This window comes from Corythoichthys intestinalis, chromosome 21, assembly GCF_030265065.1.
Source record: "Corythoichthys intestinalis isolate RoL2023-P3 chromosome 21, ASM3026506v1, whole genome shotgun sequence".
NCBI lineage: Eukaryota > Metazoa > Chordata > Actinopteri > Syngnathiformes > Syngnathidae > Corythoichthys > Corythoichthys intestinalis.
In genome coordinates this window covers 13,528,404-13,549,929 of record NC_080415.1, presented here as the reverse complement: position 1 = coordinate 13,549,929, position 21,526 = coordinate 13,528,404, and the positions used below count along the sequence as shown (strand labels likewise).

The following is a 21,526-nucleotide window of genomic DNA, read 5'->3' as shown; positions in this document are numbered from 1 at the left end:
AAGGCCACAAATAAAGATAGCGCAACATTTGCCATTGTCGAATTTTTTCCGAAATGCAACCAAAGCGATGGAAGGTTATCGGTTATCTGATAGAAAGTCTGCCAGCTGCCCTCTGCGCACCCCATCAATGCCAGCCTGGATCTCCTTTCAGGTCCAGTGTCGTCTCGCTGTGGTTATATAAGACGTGTCTGCCTTGGCGCTTTCTGCACAGCTGTAATGTTAACAGCTGACACAGGGTACAATCTATAATCTTATCAGGGGTGAATGAAGTACAGATACAGATGCAAAAAATTAATTAAGGAATAGTATAACAACCTAAGAAAAAAATATTCAAGTATAAGTATAAAGAACTTGCTTTAAAATTTACAAGTAAAAAGTGTTTTCTCCCTATGCAAAAATGTATTAAAAAAACATATACCGTATTGGCCCGAATATAAGACGGCCTTGATTATAAGACGACCCCCTCTTTTTCAAGACGAAAAAAGAAAATAATTACAGCACATCTGAAACAAATGATTATAACAATATATATGAGAGAAAAAGCATGTTATTTTGCCTCATTCAAATCTCAATATCTGAACATTTAAATATGTAAACTAAAACACAATCACATTCGTGAATGAATGGCTTCTGGTTTTTGAAATGTAATTAAACCAATCTATTGTGATAAAACAACAAAATTGCAATAACTGCATTAACCATCAAAGTGAAGTCTAATTGTAACTGTAGTCTTGAAACAAATCTGAATAAGGAAAAACATTGCAATAAAATATTGCAAACTGGTTAACTTGAGAGTAGCTGAGATCTTTCATGACAGAACATCGCTTCAATGATATCTAGCACCATCTAGCGTCGTGAATGGGTATAATGTCTAGAACACGAATATAAGACGACCCCCACTTTTTCAGTCTTATTTCAATGCAAAAAACACCGTCTTATATTCGGGCCAATACAGTATGTATATAAATATAGATATCAATCCTGTGCACTGTTTGGATTGATTACCACAAACCTTATGACTTCGTGCTGCACACATGGATCCTGGACAGTGTTGTCACAAGTAAAGCGTTACTGTAATCTGATTACTTTCTTTCATTAATGAGTAAGCTAACGTGTTCATTTTTCCAAACCAGTAATCTGATTAAAGTTAGTTTCCTTAGTGTCTGTGTGTTACTATTTTATATTGCCTCAGAATGACCTGTATGTAGAATGAAGAATATTGTAGCCATGTGCAAAGAGCCTTTTGAATAGAAATTGCCCGAAAGGTTCCAGCTATGTGTTCGTTTCCATGGTAACCGCTCATAGTTACTTCCTGTTTTGTTCTGTAGTCACACGAGCTAAGTGCTTTGGGACTGAGAAAGGCGTGTGCCACTGCGGGTGCAAATTCGAGCCACTTGCAACCACCTGTTGAGATTTGCGAGGGAATGTTGATCTGTGTTTGTCCATAAATGAACTTGAGTACTTTTCCTTCATTCTGGAGGGTTCCAGCAATAGATTGGAGCCGCAACATGCGCGGTCGTTTTGAAGCTTTGCTGTTGCAACGGCAGGTAGTCATTGCTCCAAATCGGCAAGCATTGTTCACAACATATTCTTGTCACATTTATGCCGTGAGGTGACGTGTTCGTTTAGCATCTTTGGGATGTGTTGAATGTCCGTTTGAGTGTACAGTGCTTAGTTGCTGCCACATTTTATGGCCAAATTGACCGCGTGTGTCTACAGTGTACTTCCGGGTCATGCGCACGCATTCGTGCCCGCCCCCACCTTTGCGTTTATTGCACTGTACAATTCATTTGTGTGTTGTTGATTATTGTGCAGTCAATTTGACATTAGGCTTAATCTTCGAGTTAGAAGGGTTTAATTAGTCGGTGGAGTTGATTTCAACAAATTCCATGCAGTTTTTCAGTTATTGGTTAGTGCAGGGCTCTGGATTAGCTAAGCTAGCGCGAGTCAATGGTGGTTGAAATCAACTCGATCAACTAATTAAACCTCTGCTAACTCGAAGATAAAGCCTTATGTGAAAAATTCTGATCTTCCCCTTTAAATTGAATTATCGGAAAGTCAATTACATGTGATGACATTTTTCTGTTCTCATTCTTATGTTGAGGCGGCAAAGGGAGAAAAATTGGTAAAAAGTAACTGATAAATTATTTTTAAAGTAACTTTGTGACTTTCATAATAAAGTAATCTGTAAAGTAACTAGATTACTTTTTTGAGGCATAATCATTAATCAGTAATTAAATAACTTCTTCAAGTAATCTGTGACAACACTGATCCGGGAATGCTTGAAGCTGTACAAGGTAAACACCACACTAAGAGCCTTCGTGCAATATATTTGGCATATACCAAGGAGATGGAATGTCATTCGGACTGGAGAAATGTGGTCAACTGGTGACAAAGAGAGGGAAGGTTGCACGCCCAGACCGCAGGATATAGATGTTGAGGAGAGCTACAGGTACTTTGGAATACCACAGGCAAATGGTAACCATGAAGAGGCCACATGGAAAGCTGCAACGGTCAAGTATCTGCAATGAGTGAGGCACGTCCCGAGAAGTCTGTTCAATGGGAAGAACAAGATCGGAACAATTAAGAGCTATGCCATACTAGTGGTCAGATACCCTGCTGGGATAATAAGCTGGCCAAAGGAGGAAGTTCAGACGACAGATGTGAAAACATGGAAGCTGCTCACCATGCACGGAGGGTTCCACCTCAAATCCAGTATCCAGAGGGTATATGCTAAGTGCAAGGAGGGATGCCGAGGGTTAGTGAGCATCAGGAACTCTATACGAGACGAAACATCTAAGCTCCACGATTACATAACGAAGATGGCCTCAAGAGATGACACACTTAGTGAATGTCTCAGGCACTGGAAACTGGAAAAGGAGACAGAGGAGGAACCATCATTGGAGGAAAAACCCCTGCATGGGCTGTACCACCGACAGATAACTGAAGTGGCAGATATGAACAACTCCTCTCAATGGTTAGAGAGGGCTGGACTGAAAGAGAGCACAGAGGTGCTATTATGGCAGTTGAGGAGCAGGCCTTGAGCACCAAAGAAATAGAGGGCCAGATATAACACACCAGGCAGGATCTCAGATGCAGCCTGCGCAAAAAGCCCCCTGAAACAGTCCAACACATAAATGCAGGGTGTATATTGTAGATTTTTTTTTTGTCATAAAAACAATGACTTGTACTCAATTGTAAATGTAAGCAATTGCAAGAAGAGGATTTTCCAGTTATCATACCAGACCAGCTGCACCTTTGGGTTTAGGTCACTATTTAGTGACCAGTGGCATTTTTTTTTGTTGCTGCTTAGGGCAGGATGATAGCCTGAAACCACAAGAGTCCCAGTAGTAAACATGACAGACAAACAGTGCAGAATAACCCTCTTCGTCCAGGATAAGGAGCACAGGGGAGATTATCCACTTTCCCAGCTCAGACTGGCTATTTGGAGCCACTTGGAAGAAAAACAGCGTGAAGCTCTTGTCTGCTGCCTTTTTGGAGCCTCTCTTGTCTTGTTCCTCTGCCATCTATTCAAACAGTCGTTAAAAAAAAAAAAAAAAAAAAAAAAAAAAAAGGGGGGGGGGGGGGGCAAGAACAGCGTGTCCTTATTTTCCTTACCTCTGAGGTCATTGGGAAGGTACTGCGAAGTGGAGTAGGTCACATTAGCCCCCAGGAGGAGAATGAGTCAAGTTGTGCTACCTGGATTGTTTTTTTAACCAAAAAATACCCCATCGACAAAAGCTCTGAGAGTTCTTTTGTTGTCATAATGGGACAAGCATTATCCTCCATGATGGAGCTCTGTGAAAGGAAGGCTGCGGAACATCAGCCATAACTACTGATGCATACACAGTAACAAAAGCAGTTAGTGTTTATGTTTATGATAATCATAATATAAAATTAAAATAAAAGCGGAATGATGCCACGGCGTATGGAAAACCTGAGCAAGCCAATGAGAGCCAATGAGAGGAGTTGTGTTAACATACAATATATACTGGTACACTGGATCTAAATGAATAATGTCAAATTAATAGTACGCCTGTTGTGATTTTAAATTTTAGTAGTCTAAATATCATCTTATAAATGATTGTAATTATTATTATTATATAATTATTATTATTGTCACTAATAGATCCTAATCAATCACCCATTCAAATGCAATAAATTGTTTTTCTGATAGAAAACAAACTATATTATAAATAATAAATATTAAACACAAATACACACACTCGCACAATGCATAAGGAGTTATTTAAAAGCTAGCCACAGTGGTATGAAAAAATATCTGAACGTTTTGTAATTTCTCACATTTCTGGATAAAATCACCATCAAATTTGATCTGATCTTTGTCAAAATTACACAGATATACAGTGCCTGCTTTAACACTACCCAAACATTTATAGGTGTTCACATTCTAATTAGGATAGCATGCAAACAATGACAGAAGGATGGAAAAATAAGTATGTGAACCCCTTTGCTTATGGAGACTTAAGCAAAATTGCCCATGCGCTAGCAGAAGGCAGGGGGAGCCCACACAACTCAAAATCCACCTCTCCGATTCTTACAGCAAATAAACTAGTAGCTCGCCATTGTTGATGTCAATAATTACACAATTCTAATGGTGCTGAAACCCATAAAATCAGTCGCACCCAAGCGCCAGCAGAGGGCGACAAAACTCCAAAAAAAACAAGTAACAAGTCCACTCGACACTGTGCTGTCATTTTAATCTGTTTGAGTGGGGCATGTGCGTTAATTGCGTCAAATATTTTAACGTGATTAATTAAAAAAAATAATTACCGACCGTTAACGCGATAATTTTGACAGCCCTAGAATAAATAATTTTCTAGAGCACACAAAAAAAATCCTATCTAATAACACCAAATACAATGTATAAAAACAACATACAATGATAATATTAAAAATATAATTATTATAGCAATAAACAAAATGAAGAAATACATCAAAATTGAACACAATGTAGCTTGCAAGCAGAATGATTACTATTAGTGGTAAATAATTAAATTACGCTGCATGATGTAATTCTCTGACAGAATACCTAACAATAACACTGAATATTCCATCATCTTTCAACACCCTTATTACCCCTTGTTAGGAGGCGGGACATCTGAGCAACAAGAAGAAGAATAAAAAAACACAAACAATGGCCCATGGGTGTCTCCATGGTGACGGGCTTTGGTCATAAAGCCCCACCCGCTGTGTGCCACTATCGGACTCTAAAGACCCGTTTGACAGGCTTTTCAAAATGCTAAAAAAAACATCCTTATGGACTGGCAAGGTGATCAGCCATTTTCTTTGGTGATGTTGTATGTCACTTCAAAGGTAATGACTGAAATCCGTCTCCAGAAAAGTTATGTATGTTGATGTTCTGTTTACAGGAGACATCAGCCGATTCAATATGTTCCACAATATAACACATTTTTTATTCTCTCATTAATAAATCCTTGTGACTGCTATCGGTGGTCTATTAGTAGGAGTTTTGAAAGGGAGCAGGTGGCAAAAAGGCTTACTTAACCTGAGCTGCAAAACGTCCAATCAGCTCATCTTGTCGGTGCGCTCTCTTGCCAAGACAGCAAGATCTAGTGCGGCCCAGCCCCCCTGCTGGTACCCCCCTACTCCGACCTCCTCCACCCTACCCTAATCTGTCTGAGCGCTACCTGCACACCATATGGTCTTCGTAGCCATGTGGATTTAGTTGATAGGGTTTGTAAACCGAGCTGAGGTGTCATGTTTTGCGAGGTGTTGGAGATCATTCAAGAGGAGAAATTGTACAGCACAAGGCCTTCTAATTGGTGTCAAATTTATGCCAAACATCGAGAAGCCTAAAGATCACAAGCATACAATCGTTTACAGTTGCATAGAATGGGGAGGCAAGAAACACTGAAAAATTGGGAAATGTGTGTTTGTGATCCCAACGTCTTTCATACAATCTGTGATGTAGAATCTTTTACAACTCATTAATTTACCACACACAGACATATGTGAAGTAATTTGTTACGTACATCCATAATGTTGTTGTGACCCTCCACTTTATCCTCTCCATTCACACTCAAAGGCGATGCGCACAATCCCCTACTACATCACAAACAAGCGTAATTAGTCTTACTGTAAACCGTGTCGTGTGAACTTCACCCCTTAGAGCAGAGTTCACTAAGTGGCAGACAGCGGTGGAGGTCAGGAACCAGAAACAGTCTCATAAGGACAGATGAAGGTTTTCGATCGGAAACTTACTTACAAGTCATTTTAGGACTTACAGTAAGAATATACAGACTAATAGCATGTGAGTTACCTTACCCAGGCAATTAAATGCGCTGCCATGAAATCAAAAAAATGTTTGCAACAAACACCCATTTGAAATCTGAAGTGGGATAAGTGAAAATCTTAAGCAGGACAAGTTGGAGCTCAGTTTTGTAGCAGGACGAGTTGGAGCTCAATTTTATACATGTGAAAAAAATTCGATTAGAGTGCCGATAAAAGTGTTTTGAAGGGAACCACGGGTACACAGACTTGTAGTTCTTAAAAGATAAACGTTATCACGAGTTGATGTCTTGATGTTTTCATTTTTATACAATTTGTAAAATCAGCTTAACTAGTAGGTCGTTATTGTTGTTGACTTCGCAGGGCGGTAACGTCACTGGGTTACGCTGCCGGGCTTCTAGAGGATGACTCTAGCGACATAAACATGTCAACTGTTCAGCGCTTTCAATTTGAACCCGAGAAGAACACTAATGGGCATGACAGCACTGTAGATATTTCACAAAACGAGCAGCAAAAGCAAATTGAACAGGAAAGACGGGATGAGATGAGACAAGAGTAGGACAAAACCGGTGTTTCACCGGTGAAACGTCCTACATGAGGCGAATTTGACACCCAAAGTACTACCGTGTGCTTTCAGCTGGTTTTGTTACTGAAGATGCCAAAAGAAAATACTTAAATGTAGTAATATCAAATAAGGGTGGTTTAAATACGCTATGTGACTAATGGGGTCAAAAGATCAACAATCTGCTTTCAAGCTAACACAACAAAACCCAATGCTTAAAGGTATGAGTGGGAAACAAATGCAAAAAGTATTTTCAGTCAATGACAAGGTAATAAAAGACTCAATAAAAACAAAAATAGTAAGCACCCGCCGCTTTCAACCGATGTGTGCATGTGTTGAACGTCTCGTCGCGTAGCAAGGAATTGCAGAACACCAGTAGTGTTCGTCTAGTGACAGTGACAAACTACGTCATCACCCCTAACGTCCATTGCACGCACAAAACATGGCGCCCTTCGTAGGTCAAAACATGTACTAAATATTATAGATTTTTTAAATCAATGGCAATATTGTTTGTGTTTCAAATAACATATTTTAATAAAAGAGGACAATTGTGGCTTTTAAGAGCCTACAAGTCTTTACGTCTGAGGCTTCCTTTAAAACGATATCGGATAATACCAACATCGGTTTTTCATTATCGGTTTTGGGGCCAATATGCATCTTGCCTTCAAAGTGAATGTAGAAGCCTTCTGCCTTTGTAGGGCGGATCTCCAGCTTAGCACTGCAGTTGTACTTATTGACCATTATACGTCTTCAAATTAGGATGCTGTTTAGATTGAAGGTAGAACATTTGTTAGGTGAGCAGACCATTTGCATTCATTGTGCAAAAATGAAATGAACAATAACTGAGTTGTAAACTTAAAGTTAAACTCTTATTTTTCACAGAATGTTTCTTTGGAAAACCTTGAATTTGTTACATTTATTATTATTAAAGAAGCAAGTAGGCACATCACAATAGAATTAGCTATAATATGTTAAGTCCATGACCGCGTGTGTCGGTATCGGATTATTGGAGTTTTACAATATCAGGATATCGGGATTTTGGTTATCGGTTAAAAAGTCATTAACGGACAACTCTTAAAAACACTGTTCAACTGAAAACTGTCCTTTTGTATTTTTTTAGATGTGCTGTACCTGATGTTAAAAGTGCTATGAAATACTACAACAAGTGACTTTAAAATGATAGCAGACCATATTTAGGATACCGGTACAAATCCATCCTAAAAAGGGACAGAAAAGGCTTATAATTTATCCTATTTAGTCTTCCTTTCTTAGCTGCCTTGGCCCGCCGACAAAAAATCATACCCAGTCACACCCAGAATGAGCTGTATATTTTTGTAGGCTGCTAGAATGATATTCATAGAGTTTCTATTCTCTTGTTGCCGTGTGACCGTTAAAGGGGAAATGTGAACTAAGGTTGGCCAACCATGTTTTTGAATAATATTAATGGCTAAACAATTATCAGCATTTTTCATTAATTTTTTTAACGCAACCCTTCCAGATTCTTTGTTTAACCCATAGCAACGCCCTTGACAACGAAAATGCTTTTCTTCGGCAATCTTCGGAAATTACGTCACACCAGGAAGTGCGAGGGAAGTCCGCCATAGAACAGTATTGTTTGTTGCATTGCTTCTCGGTAAGATGCCACGGCGGTGTGTGGCGATGTTTTGTTCTCACTCAAACGAAAAGTTGGATGAGTGGCCAAAGGATAGCAGGGCACGTAAATTGACATCTTTCGTTCGCACGAAGCGAATGAATTTCATGCCATCATCGAGTAGTGTTCTCTGCTGCAAACACTTCGAAGATGCCTGCTTCCTTAACCGGTCTGCTTATGATCAAGGATTTGCCAAAAAGTAAGTGTGATTTTTGGATAGCTGACTGATGACTTTGTCAAAACAGAGCTGCCAACTGTTGTGGAATGAACAGTATAAGCTAGCGATGTTAGCCGAGGCTATCCCCGATCATAGTTGTTGTTGCGTTCGCTAGGTTAAGCGTGTTTAAATTGTGCGTCATCTACGATCTTGTCCGAAAGGGTTAATCCACTGTCAATCGGGAAAGGGGTGTGGATGTGCACATAAGCGGGTTGGCGTCGCGGTAATTCACGGTCACGTTGCAGTAAGAGACACACACCGCCGGTGAGTTTTTGCACATTTATTTGTATTTGTATTATGTATTTCCACCTTCATGCTTCAAGCATTGCATTGCATTTGTATGGTTCGCCGTTTCTTTCACGGCGATAGCCTTCTAGTTTGTGTTTCGCCGCTTCGCGAGAGCCGCTGACAGGTGACAAGTGTTGCTTTTAATGTCTGGCAGCGAATCAGCGAGCGCGCAGGCCACGCAGTGAATCATGGGAAATGTAGTCTCGGGACAACACTGAAGTGGTGCTTTGTAATCTGTTCGCTTGTGTGAAAAAACTACATTTCCTCACGCCATTAGAAGCCACTTTGTTTTCTTATTGTTGCCACAATAAAGGGGAGAAAGCCATCGGCGACTGTGATATAGTGGATATTATTTAGTTGTAATACGGGAGTTCACCAGTAGAGTGTACGCATGTCATTTAGATGTGTTATTGTTTGTGCTTTACGCCTTCACTAAGAGAGAAAAGTTGTTCAGAGTCACTTGGCAAGACGTTGAGTAAAGTTGTAAAAGCCAATAAAGGTGTCGTGTGGGTCACTCGGTCAAGATATAACAACGACTCATCTCCGGATCTGCCAAAATGAACATGAAGTCTGATTTTTTTTTTTTTTTAACAATGTCATTAGATAGACAAAAACATAAAATTATGTGCAAATGCCTGCATCTTCAAATCATGAAAATAATAACAGCCTATATCTTACCAATGTTGTAATCTCGATGGGTCTTGTATCCATTCCATGTCAGGAAGTCTAGGCACATTGTTTGCATCCTGATTAGCGTCTGGCTAATAACATAAAATTCCAATCTCCTCTTCTTCCTCCAACTCTTCAAAAACTTGGATCTCCTCCCTTGCGCTTGATCTATCGCTTATATCGCTGTTTGAATCATTGTTTGAAGGGCTTTGGATGGCGGCCGTATGTATGGAGGTGCCGTCGCGTTCCCGGTGTGACGTATCACTTCCGGGTTCATCCCCTTTCAGGCTCGAACTTCGGAAACGCGATTATTTTGTCAAATATACAACATATAAATTATTTTTTCATGCTTTATTTGTTGGACAATGTTTAATTACTTTACTTGTGACCCTATTTGGCATGTGAAGAAATTACTTCACATTACTGCTTTAAGCATGTACTAGCTAGCGCAGCACTAAAAGCTAGACATGATCACCAATTCTGGTTGTGATGTCACAACCAAAATTGTACTGTATTAAGTACTGTATTTGTTTATTATAACAATGAATCCATAGGATGGCATTAACATTATTAACATTCTTTCTGTTAAAGGGATCCACGGATAGTAAGACTTGTAGTTCTTAAAAGATAAATGTTAATACAAGTTATAGTAATTTTATATTAAAACCCATCAATGTTTTCGTTTTAATAAAATTTGTAAAATTTTCAATCAAAAAATAAACTAGTAGCTCGCCATTGTTGACGTCGCCAAGAGGTGACGTCCCATGGGCTCCCTGCAGTTCTTCCACAGTGTCTTTAACTACGTAAGATAGTGATTGAAATACACCACGAGGTGTCAATGGAGAGTTTTAAATTACTTAGAAATCAAGCCAATGAGTGTGTTTTGTCCCTCAACTGACACCGTAGTTCCCTGTTTACTGGTCCATACATTGTACTTCACTGTCATTTGAGTGGTGGCTTCACAACGTACCAAACCTCTGATAGTTTGTATATTGTGACTAAATATTGCCATCCAGTGTATTTGTTGAGCTAAACGAGAGCTAAACGAAATGTTTGAATTAGGGCTGTCAAAATGATCGCGTTAACGCGCGGTAATTAATTTTTTAAATTAATCACATTAAAATATTTGACGCAATTAACACACATGTCCCGCTCAGACAGTATTCTGCCTTTTGGTAAGTTTTACAGCAAGGTTTTTTGTGCTGTATAACAGCGAACTCTTGTGGTTGCTTTGCGACATGGTTTATTGCTTTCTTGCCAGTTCTATATGGCATATGACGCCTAGGTTGTAATGTTGTGCTTATATGATCCTTGGAAAAGATTTGTCCGTAAGTATGGTTGTTGTAAAGAATGTACATATTATGTTAGTAAGCGAAATGTTATATTTTTTGTATGAGACGCTTTTTGTTTATGTTTAGTGAACCTGTATAGCGTGCTAAGCTAATGTTGTTGCTAATGTAATGCTTGTGTACTTTTTTTTGTAGTTTCACTAAGGTCTAAAGAGGACAGTGGTTTGAGGCCATTTTATTAATAAATCAGATGAAAAAGGAAGTCTGATTATTAAGGCGTCGTTCACTAGCTGTCTAGCTTTGGAAAAAGTAGACGCCTCAGAGTGAGGACAGCATAGACAGATTTAAATGACAGTAGAGTGAAATGCCTACTACAGTCCTTATGTACCGTATGTTGAATAAATATATCCATCTTGTGTCTTATCTTTCCATTCCAACAAATTATTTTACAGAATATATATATAATTTACAGAAAAATATGGCATATTTTATAGATGGTTTGAATTGATTAATTCATTTTTAAGCTGTGATTAACTCAATTAAAAATTTTAATCGTTTGACAGCCCTAGTTTGAATAGAGTTTGACCAAAATCTGAGTAAGTTTTATGCGTATTTTGCACAGCTATTTAGATTGGGAATGTCTGTTGTCTTTGCATTGTTGTTTAACTGTGTGAGAATAGAGCCTCATTAATTCAGATTGAAGCGCTTTTCTTTTTGTGAACATTATTTTTTTGGAGGGATAGGAATATTATTTTTGTTGTGCTTTCACGAAATAATACTTATGTTTGTTGTGAAGGAGCTGCTGAAGCTTATGCCAATAAACGGCCAGATCCAATGAACGCCTGTGTCCACTTGCCTTTCTCTGCCTCTTAGCTCTCAACGTGCAAAAATCGGCGTCATTGTGATCTGTTTGAGGCAATGCATGAGCGGGTCATTTGGCGCATAAGTAAAATGCGTCAAATATTGTAACGTGATTAATTTAAAAAATGAATTACCGCCTGTTAACTAGTGTTGCACCAATACCATTTTTTGGACCCGATACCGATACAGATACCTGGCTGTGCAGTATCGGCCGATACCGATACCATTCCGATACCACTCTGTTAGCAAAGAAAAAAAAACACACACACACATTTATATAATATATATATATATATATATATATATATATATATATATATATATATATATATATATATATATATATATATATATATATGTGTGTGTGTGTGTGTATATATATATATGTGTGTGTGCGTATAAGGGATGCAACGATACAGTTAAGTCATGGTTCGGTACGATTTTCGATACAATTCAATACATTTAATGCTCTGAAACAGAAAATACAACTGTTATTATTATTATTATTTTTTTTTTTTGCTAACAAGCAAAAATAACATCATATAAAAAAGCATTTTAGTGCATAATATTTATGTGCTTACTTCTTACTGATCTGAAGAAATTTTGTATATAAGTGCTGAGAGCAATCTTTACTGTTTGTAAAGTGTAAAGTCACTGTTGATTGCTGCAGCTCTCATAGCAGCTATATTTACCATATAAGCAAAACATCCTATTTGTGGTCCGAGTCCATCTGTAACATGTATTAAATTAACAGTATTTGCAGCATTATCTATAGTCGCTGGAATGGATTGATTTGGCCTGCTTAACTTCCATTCAGTCATGGCAGTTTCTAATTCATCAATGTAGTATATGGACTACGTGTCGCTCTGGGCTCACGCAGTTATTGGCATGGGATCTAATGTAGCACATGTAGGTTGCTATTTGATGATATATAGTGTGTGCGCGCGAGAGTTAGCATGGGATCTAACATAGGACATCTAGGTTGCTATTTGATGATATCTAGTGTGCGCGCTGCGCCGCTTGAGTGTTTTCTGGCCACAGAAGTCACTTCTGCTCATTACTGCACAACACATATGACAATCGACTTTCATAAACAGGACGAGTTTGAAGTACGGTGCTCTTAATTTGCCACTCATTGTTCATCATAAAACCATGACTTTGCTTAGTCTCCCACGGTTTTAACCTTTCTGATCCCATCGGCGCTGAAATAGCAGGCGTTAGCTTACGCATGCTAATCGTTTGTGAATGCCATGTTAGATGAGCAGCGTAACATCGCGGATATGCGTTGTAGTTCACATCCTTAAAATTGAAGACGAAGGAGTTAATTTTGTTTGGTAATTTCGAGACAAAGACATACAGATGTCATGCATCGGGATTTAGGAAGTTTGCACACGTGGGGAGGACAGTGCATTTGCGTTCAAGTGATGCCAGTAGATGGTATCGGCGCCCTAAATGTTGGTACTCGTCGATACCGATACCACCAATTCGGGCCGGATCGGCGCCCCCTGCCGATACTGGTATCGGTGTCGGTGCAACTTTACTGTTAACGCGATAAATTTGACAGCACTAATTACGAACATTTAATGTGTTGCAGAAAATTTTTTAGGAGATGTAAAACAAAGGCTTACTAAAATTGCACTTTCAAAAAGAGCATTAAATGCAAACACAAAATTAATATAAAATAAATAAAATTCCCGAGTTCTTCAAACTATGCAGAATAGACATTTCATTTTACAACAGCAATAAATGCATTTTAAAACAAATACAAAAAAAATACCTTAGCCTCAAACGGTATAGAAAAATAAATGAGGATGGACATAAGTGCAACAAAAGAACAGTTGGGTAACTTGCATAGCAAATGTGCACTAGCTTAAATGCTATAAAATGCACCAAAAAAAAAAAAAAAAAAAAAAAAAAAATGATGTTCTTAACAAATAGTTCAAACACATACTCCCACAAAAAAATATATAAATATACCTCTAAACTAAATTATGAATGTGTAAAAAAACATTAGCTCAAACAAAAACTTACCTGATAGCCATGTTAAATTAGTTATGTCATTTTCACTGTTGCTACTAGAGGGCAGTGTATCCACTCAAATCAATAAAACTAAATGCAAACACTTTCAAAACAAACCATTATAACACCACTCTAAATAAAGGAAACCTCGAAGCAGCAAAATTTGATTCAAAGCTTTTTTCTATTCAAATTACTCGAGTTAATCAATTAATCGTTGCAGCACTAATTACAAGAAAACGACGATACAACAACTAGACCTCTCAAATATGGATCACTATAAATGCTTGACGTTAAGATCTTCTGGAGCTTCGCTCTCGGAAATATTTTTTGAAATTGGACCTCTTTAGGTTTTAATCGGTACTGGAGACAAACATTGTGCTTTTAATGAGGGTGTGGGAGAGCGACCACGTGGGAGCTGTGTCAGCACCGACGGGGGCTTTCATCCCCCGTGTTATTTTTGTTGATGATAATGATGATGTCACAGTGCTTATGTTGTCCCGGAGCCTCACTCTAATTGAATTACATCCCAGGATGTGGACAACGAAACACATCTGATCCCGAGAGGAGGTGGGATTATCCCTTTGTAGAAGTGCTCTCCAAGCCACAAGAACACCCATTTGTAATCATGATGATGATGACTTCTAAGCGTCCACGAAAAACAACTTATATATATTTTTTCCATGTCAATGACACGCTTGGCAATCCCTATAGACGGTACACTGACACGTAGAATTCAGGTATCTTTATGGCAGGTTTGCTTTTGAGAGGGGGAATTCCATGTTTCTTTTTGCCTCCAGTCCAAAGAGATTCAATAATGCCCCTGATAATGATGTCGCCATATCAACTGTCGTCATGCCTGACGCCGTTCCTCCACTCGCGCCAGTCACGACGCTCATTAGCACCACCACCACCTCGTTCATTATGTTTGCGCCCTAAACAAAATCCGCGAGGGGACTGCGTCAAATTGACAACACAGCAGCTCCAGCTGTGCCTCACTCTCATGTGACGACAGTGTAGCATTTCACGTATGCTCACTCTTGCAATCAATTCTCAGAAGGCAGGGATGTATGCCGTAGTCCATGCTATTTCATTGAGGGTTTTGGTACATTGGGGCAAATAAGTATTTAGACAACCACCAATTGTGCAAGTTCTCATCAACATGGGTAAACCTCAACCATGAGAGACAGAATGTGGAAAAAAAAAAAACAGAAAAATCACATTGTTTGATTTTTAAAGAACTTATTTCCAAATTAGAGTGGAAAATAAGTATTTGGCCACCTACAAAAGAGGAAGATTTCTAGCTGTCAAAGAGGTCTAACTTTTTTTAACGAGGTCTAACGAGGCTCCACTCATTACCTGTATTAATGGCACCTGTTTTAACTCTTATCGGGATAAAAGACACCTGTCCACAACCTCAGTCACACTCCAAACTCCACTATGGCCAAGACCAAAGAGCTGTCGAAGGACACCAGAGACAAAATTGTAGACCTGCACCAGGCTGGAAGAATAAATCTGCAATAGGTAAAACACTTGGTGTAAAGAAAACAACTGTGGGAGCAATTATTAGAAAATGGAAGACATTCAAGACCACTGATAATCTCCCTCGATCTGGGGCTTCATGCAAGATCTCACCCCGTAGCGTCAAAATGATAACAAGAACGGTGAGCAAAAATCCCAGAACCACACGGGGGGACCTAGTGAATGACCTACAGAGAGCTGGGACCACAGTAACAAAGGCTACTATCAGTAACACAATGCGCCGCCAGGTGACTCAAATCCTGCACTGCCAGACGTGTCCCCCTGCTGAAGCCAGTACACGTCCAGGCCCATCTGCAGTTCGCTAGAGAGCATTTGGATGATCCAGAAGAGGACTGAGAGAATGTGTTATGATCAGATGAAACCAAAATAGAACTTTTTGGTAGAAACACAGTTTCTTGTGTTTGGAGGAGAAAGAATACTGAATTGCATCCGAAGAACACCATACGCCATAATGAATGGGGCCATGTATCGAGAGATTTTGAGTGAAAATCTCCTTCCATTAGCAAGGGCATTGAAGATGAGACGTGGCTGGGTCTTTCAGCATGACAATGATCCCAAACACACAGCCAAGGCAACAAAGGAGTGGCTTCGTAAGAAGCATGTCAAGGTCCTGGAGTGGCATAGCCAGTCTCCAGATCTCTACCCCATAGAAAATCTGTGGAGGGAGTTGAAAGTCCATGTTGCCCAATGACAGCCCCAAAACATCACTGCTCTAGAGGAGATCTGCATGAGGAATGGGCCAAAATACCAACAACAGTGTGTGAAAAGCTTGTGAAGAGTTACAGAAAACATTCGGCTTCTGTTATTGCTAACAAAGGGTACATAACAAAGTATTGAGATGAACTTTTAGTATTGACCAAATACTTATTTTCCACCATGATTTGCAAATAAATTCTTTAAAAATCAAACAATGTGATTTTCTGTTTTTTTTTTACCCACATTCTGTCTCTCATGGTTGAGGTTTACCCATGTTGACAATTACAGGCCTCTCTAATATTTTCAAGTGGAAGAACTTGCACAATTAGTGGTTGACTAAATACTTATTTGCCCCACTGTAGTGTTGCACCGTTACGGTACTGGTACGGCATTAAAATGACGTCATCTGTATTGGCGAGTTCAAGGAAATTAAGCACTAGATGCTGTTCGTTCATTCGCTGCCACCCTCTCACTTAAAATGGAATGGACGTCTAGTCCCATCAGTGGCAGACAATGAGTTAAGCAGTGTTTGACAAAGCCAGTTCTTCTCAAATAGTGGAGCACACGATTCTGTGGGTGGCAATTGTGACCTCGAGGAACATACTTTTTTGCCGTACTAAAATAAAGTGTATTTGCACATCCACTCAATGGGTGGCAATGCTGCTCTCATTTTCAGAGTGTGCAGTATTTTTGAACTAAACACGAGCACACAGCAAAGAGCACTGGAGATATGAAGAGCTAAGACGAGGAAATATGACGAATGTAGCGTTTGATTTTGGCTTTGACTTTTAACACAGTGGGAGACGAGGAAAGACCAGTCTGTTTTAGAGCTGTCCCGACTTTTCGACGTACTAGACAACGTAAATGTGTCGACAAGTACATCATCCCGTCAACGGTGAATAGAGGTTTAAAAACAATATATGCGTGGAAAGTTGAGAATGGCGCAGCGCTAGCAGGGAGAGCGACACAAAACCAAAAAGGTGCACCAGAGTGGCCAAAGCATGGACTTATGTCTCTTCAATGCCAAGCTTCCACCGCAGAACGTCGGCCGTTAACACTTGAAGCGCCGTCACCTGGTTGTAATTTTGGAAGACGAAAGGAGACAACAAGCTGGCAGATCATAGGTCCATATAACCAGTGTTGTTCATAACGTCGTTAGAGTATGACAGCGTTATTTTTGTCAGTAATGAGTAATCTAATTAATCACTTTTCCCATCTTTGCAACGCCGTTACCATTACTGAGGATGTAAAGGCTTGCTTTACGGCAATTTGCCAACTTAAATGATGCGAGAGATGTCTGAGAGAGACCGAGAGTACAGAGTGAGAGGCGGAGGAGGGAAGGGGGTTGTGACGCTGTTGCAAAACCGATGCTAGATGGCTCTGACAGTTAGCATAGCATTCGCGTTCTCACTAGCATTAGCATTTAGCGCGACGAGCGTCATCTTAAAGTCTCGGGCAACTTTTTTGCCATAAACCTTTCTTGAATGATGTATCCACTTTGTGTGATTAAAAAAAATGGAAGCACTGGCCTGGTTACTATAGTCCATGACTGCACCAATCTTACTTACCTTGTATTATAATGTATTATGTATATGACGCAAAACACTCAGGTGACTTGAAGTTCCGCTCTGAGACCCCCAGTTTGGCCAAATTTCAAAATTTTCCACTACAGCACCACTCTAATTAAACGAATCCTCGAAGCAGGAAAATTTGTTTTGCTTTTACTTTTTAATCGAATTACTCGAGTTAATCGAATGAAAACGAAGATACAACGACTAGACGACTCAAATATGGATCACTACAAATGCTTGACGTTAAGATCTTCTGGAGCTTTGCTCTCGGAAATATTTTTTTTAAATGGGCCCTCTGAAGGTTTTAATCGGTGCCGGAGACAAACATTGTGCTTTTAATGAGGGTGTGGGAGAGCGACCACGTGGGAGCTGTGTCAGCACCGACGGGGGCTTTCATCCCTCGTGTTATTTTTGTTGCTGATGATGATGTCACAGCCGGATTTTTGGGGGATTTTATGGGTGAAACATGGTAATATAACAAGGGTCACGATGCAGAAATCGCACATATCAAAGAGTGGTTGAGAGTTTCATTTTCATATATTTACCCTTTTATTCGTTTTTTTTCTTCAATTTTTCTTTGTTTGGATCGATTATCATCTAAAATATGGGGGTAAATGCGATAGTAACGAAAAAAATTATAATGAAGAGATTATGAGGTAGATATCCGTGACTTTTTTACAGACGCTAATCTTTTCATTGTGACGTAATTCGTTTAAAAGTTTAAAATATGCGAGTGAATAATTTTTTAAAGTCGTTTTTTTTTTTTTAAATATTAGACATCAATTAATGATTCTAAGCTAAAAATGACAGACATTTGGAATAATAAATGCGATAATGTATTTTCCTTTTATGGCTAGGTTGAAACAAAAGCGGTTGCGCGACATCTGTAAACGGGGGTTTCCAGGGTAAAACGGACAAAATAAAAATAGTTCGGGGGCTTAATGGCAGCATATAGACATATAGTTCTATCAAACACAATAGTTCTATAATAGTTCTACAATATTAATGGTACATATTTTTAATATGTAGTTTTTTTTTTCTAAGAATTGTTTTGAATCATGTTGGAAAGGTGGAGTCACAGTGTTCTGAATCTGTTTACATTCCATTTTTTTGCATTAGTTAATGCTATCAGCATTTGACCTCATTGTTTATCTGTGATTCATTATTGTTATTTATGTTCTTATTTGTACTTTAATAAAGAATTTAAGTATTTCAAAATGTTTTTTGTGAATTAATAAGCGTCAACAAGAATTTAATTGCAAGTTAAAAAAAATGAAAAAAAAATTATTAGAATAGTGAAGTAAAGAAAAATAGTTGTTTGGGACAGCCCTCGTCTGTTTACTGTTCCTAAAAATGTTTGCAGCGGACAGGAGGAAGCCAAATCAATTAGGATGTCATTTAAAGACATTAGATCCCATTCACGTTGATAAGCCGCTAGATTTTTTTTCAGCGAAAATGTGCCGAATATTTGCAACAATCGTCCCGCTTTTTCAGTGTTACATCAGTAAAGCAGCGAGCACTGGTTAGCATCGTATAAAGTGGCATACCAAGTTGCAAAATAACCCCACACCATGTCAAATTGGCTGATACTTCCTGCAGCAAAAATAAAAACTGTCCATCTGTCCAATGGCACTGTCATTTTTTTCCTATAATATCTATTTTTGTTTTTTCGGGCAAATTGTTGGGCATATTGTCCTCTTGAGTTAATGTTGCTAATCAATTTGAATTCATTATTGTTTATTGATTAAATTTTATTTTTCAGTATCAAATGGTCAAAAAATGTACCTTGAGCGTATTTTTACAGTTTGGATGTAACTATTTTTTTTTTTTTAAATAAAAAAAAAAAGTTGCTATTTTGGGCAAAAAGTTGATATGTTATGTTAAATATGATATGTTAAACATTGCTATTGAGCCTTAAAATATAATTGATTATTTTTGCATTTGGTGATTTGTGTGCATCAAGCGTAAAATTTGAGAAATTTATAACCATTTTAGGTTTTGTTATACTTGTATAGAAAAATAATCGGGATTTTATTAGGGAACGACTTTGAATTTTTTTATGTCGCTGCTCATGGAGACCCTTGTATATGCCTAAGAGAGGTGCCTGTTTTGGTTTTAGGTCGCTAGCGGCTTTAGTTTTGAAAATGTTTGAATTTCAAGTTTTCTAAAACAGGCCCTCCTATGGATCGGCCCCGGCCCCGTGTCCCTTCAACTGATATTGAAGTCTATTAACTGACTAACAAGATCATCATCAAGAATAGGAAGTCCAACCTTTGGTCAATTTGGTCATTTCCATCCTAATTACTTAAAATTCAGGTTTATGTAACGACATAAAAGTTATTCAATTGTTTACCATAAACAGCACCCCCCTCCAAAAAGTGCCTAAAACAAAAAATCTAAAAGTGTATTTTTATTCATTCACTATTATTCACAAACTTATGTCAGAAAAGCCACAGCCTATAATTTTGTATGAAAGTGGCCACTTAAGGCTCATGTCGACATCCGACCTGCATGATTTTTCATTTGTCACCAAACACACGACACTTGAAGTCACAGTTGACATCTTATCCTCACGCCCTTACGTAAGTTGACCTCTGCTTCTTCTGGACCATGTAAGAACCCAACTGACCTCAACACACGTGATCAAAGTTTGATGCGCTCACCTGCTCATCAAGACGGTGGGCCACGATCGTCGCCACCTCCTCCTGCTCGCCATCGCTGAGGGGCCGAATCCTTAAGGCCACCTGCACCGGCACCAGCACACACAAATAATAAACATTGGGAAACAACAAGAGGAGATTTCTATCATGAAAATTGAGAAATTGTACAGAGAAGTTTCTTAATTTAGCTCTTACGGGGATTTCGATTATCACCTTTCAGCAAACAAGGACCATGCTTGTGTTTACTGTAACAGAAGCTACATGTACTATAGTTCAAATTAGGCGACATTTCATTTATTAATCATGTGTTTATATATGGTGTCATTTTTGTGGTCAGTAGAAAGTGTTTTGGGACAAGAGAGGCTCGATTACGACTGACACAAGCACTTCAATAATTCACGTGGCGTCGTGGCCCGCCGCGCAAACCATTAATCTTGCGGTAATTCATTTGTACTGTTGCTGTTATTTCTTTTCAACTCAGAAAACAACAGGCAGTTTTTGTCTTTGAAGCGCAACATGTTTATATTTCTAATATTTTGAAATGCTATTTGAGAAAGTACAGGATTTAAATGATGAAATTAAACCAATACATTTGTGTAACATTTGGGTTTATTCTGATAAACTCATGGCTAGGCATGGTTTTGTGTATGCATATTTAAGTACTCATGAAAAAGTATTCCTATTAGTACTTATTGAAAATAATTGAAATTTATCATTCATAAACCATTAAAAAAATTAATTGTACATGGTTGTTTTACTGATCACAACTATTTATTCGATGATAATTTACTTTAAATATGAAGAAATACAAGAAAACAGTATGATCTTAAAAGTTTGATTTATATATACATATCAGGGCTGTCAAACGATTAAAATTTTTAATTGAGTTAATCACAGCTTAAAAATTAATTAATCGTAATTAATCGCAATTCAAACCATCTCTAAAATATGCCATATTTTTCTGTAAATTATTGTTGGAATGGAAAGATAAGACACAAGACGGACATAAACATTCAACATACTGTACATAAGTACTGTATTTGTTTATTATAACAATAAATCCACAAGATGGCATTAACATTTTTACCATTCTTTCTGTTAAAGGGATCCACGGATAGAAAGACTTTTAGTTCTTAAAAGATAAATTTGAGTCCAAGTTATAGCAATTTTATATTAAGACAAAGAACGTCTCCTGCTCCGCCCAAAAGCATGATGGGAAGTTGGGCAACCA

At 38.4% G+C, this 21,526-nt stretch overlaps 1 protein-coding gene across 1 annotated transcript in view; it reads right to left on the bottom strand.

Moving 5' to 3' along the window:
• The window catches only part of kif19 (kinesin family member 19), a 65,134-nt gene that overhangs the window by 37,184 nt on the left and 6,424 nt on the right, over nucleotides 1-21,526 (bottom strand). The window contains exon 2 of the mRNA XM_057826395.1: nucleotides 20,299-20,379. Coding sequence (XP_057682378.1) covers nucleotides 20,299-20,379 — 81 coding nt within the window. The remainder of the gene's footprint in view (nucleotides 1-20,298; nucleotides 20,380-21,526) is intronic.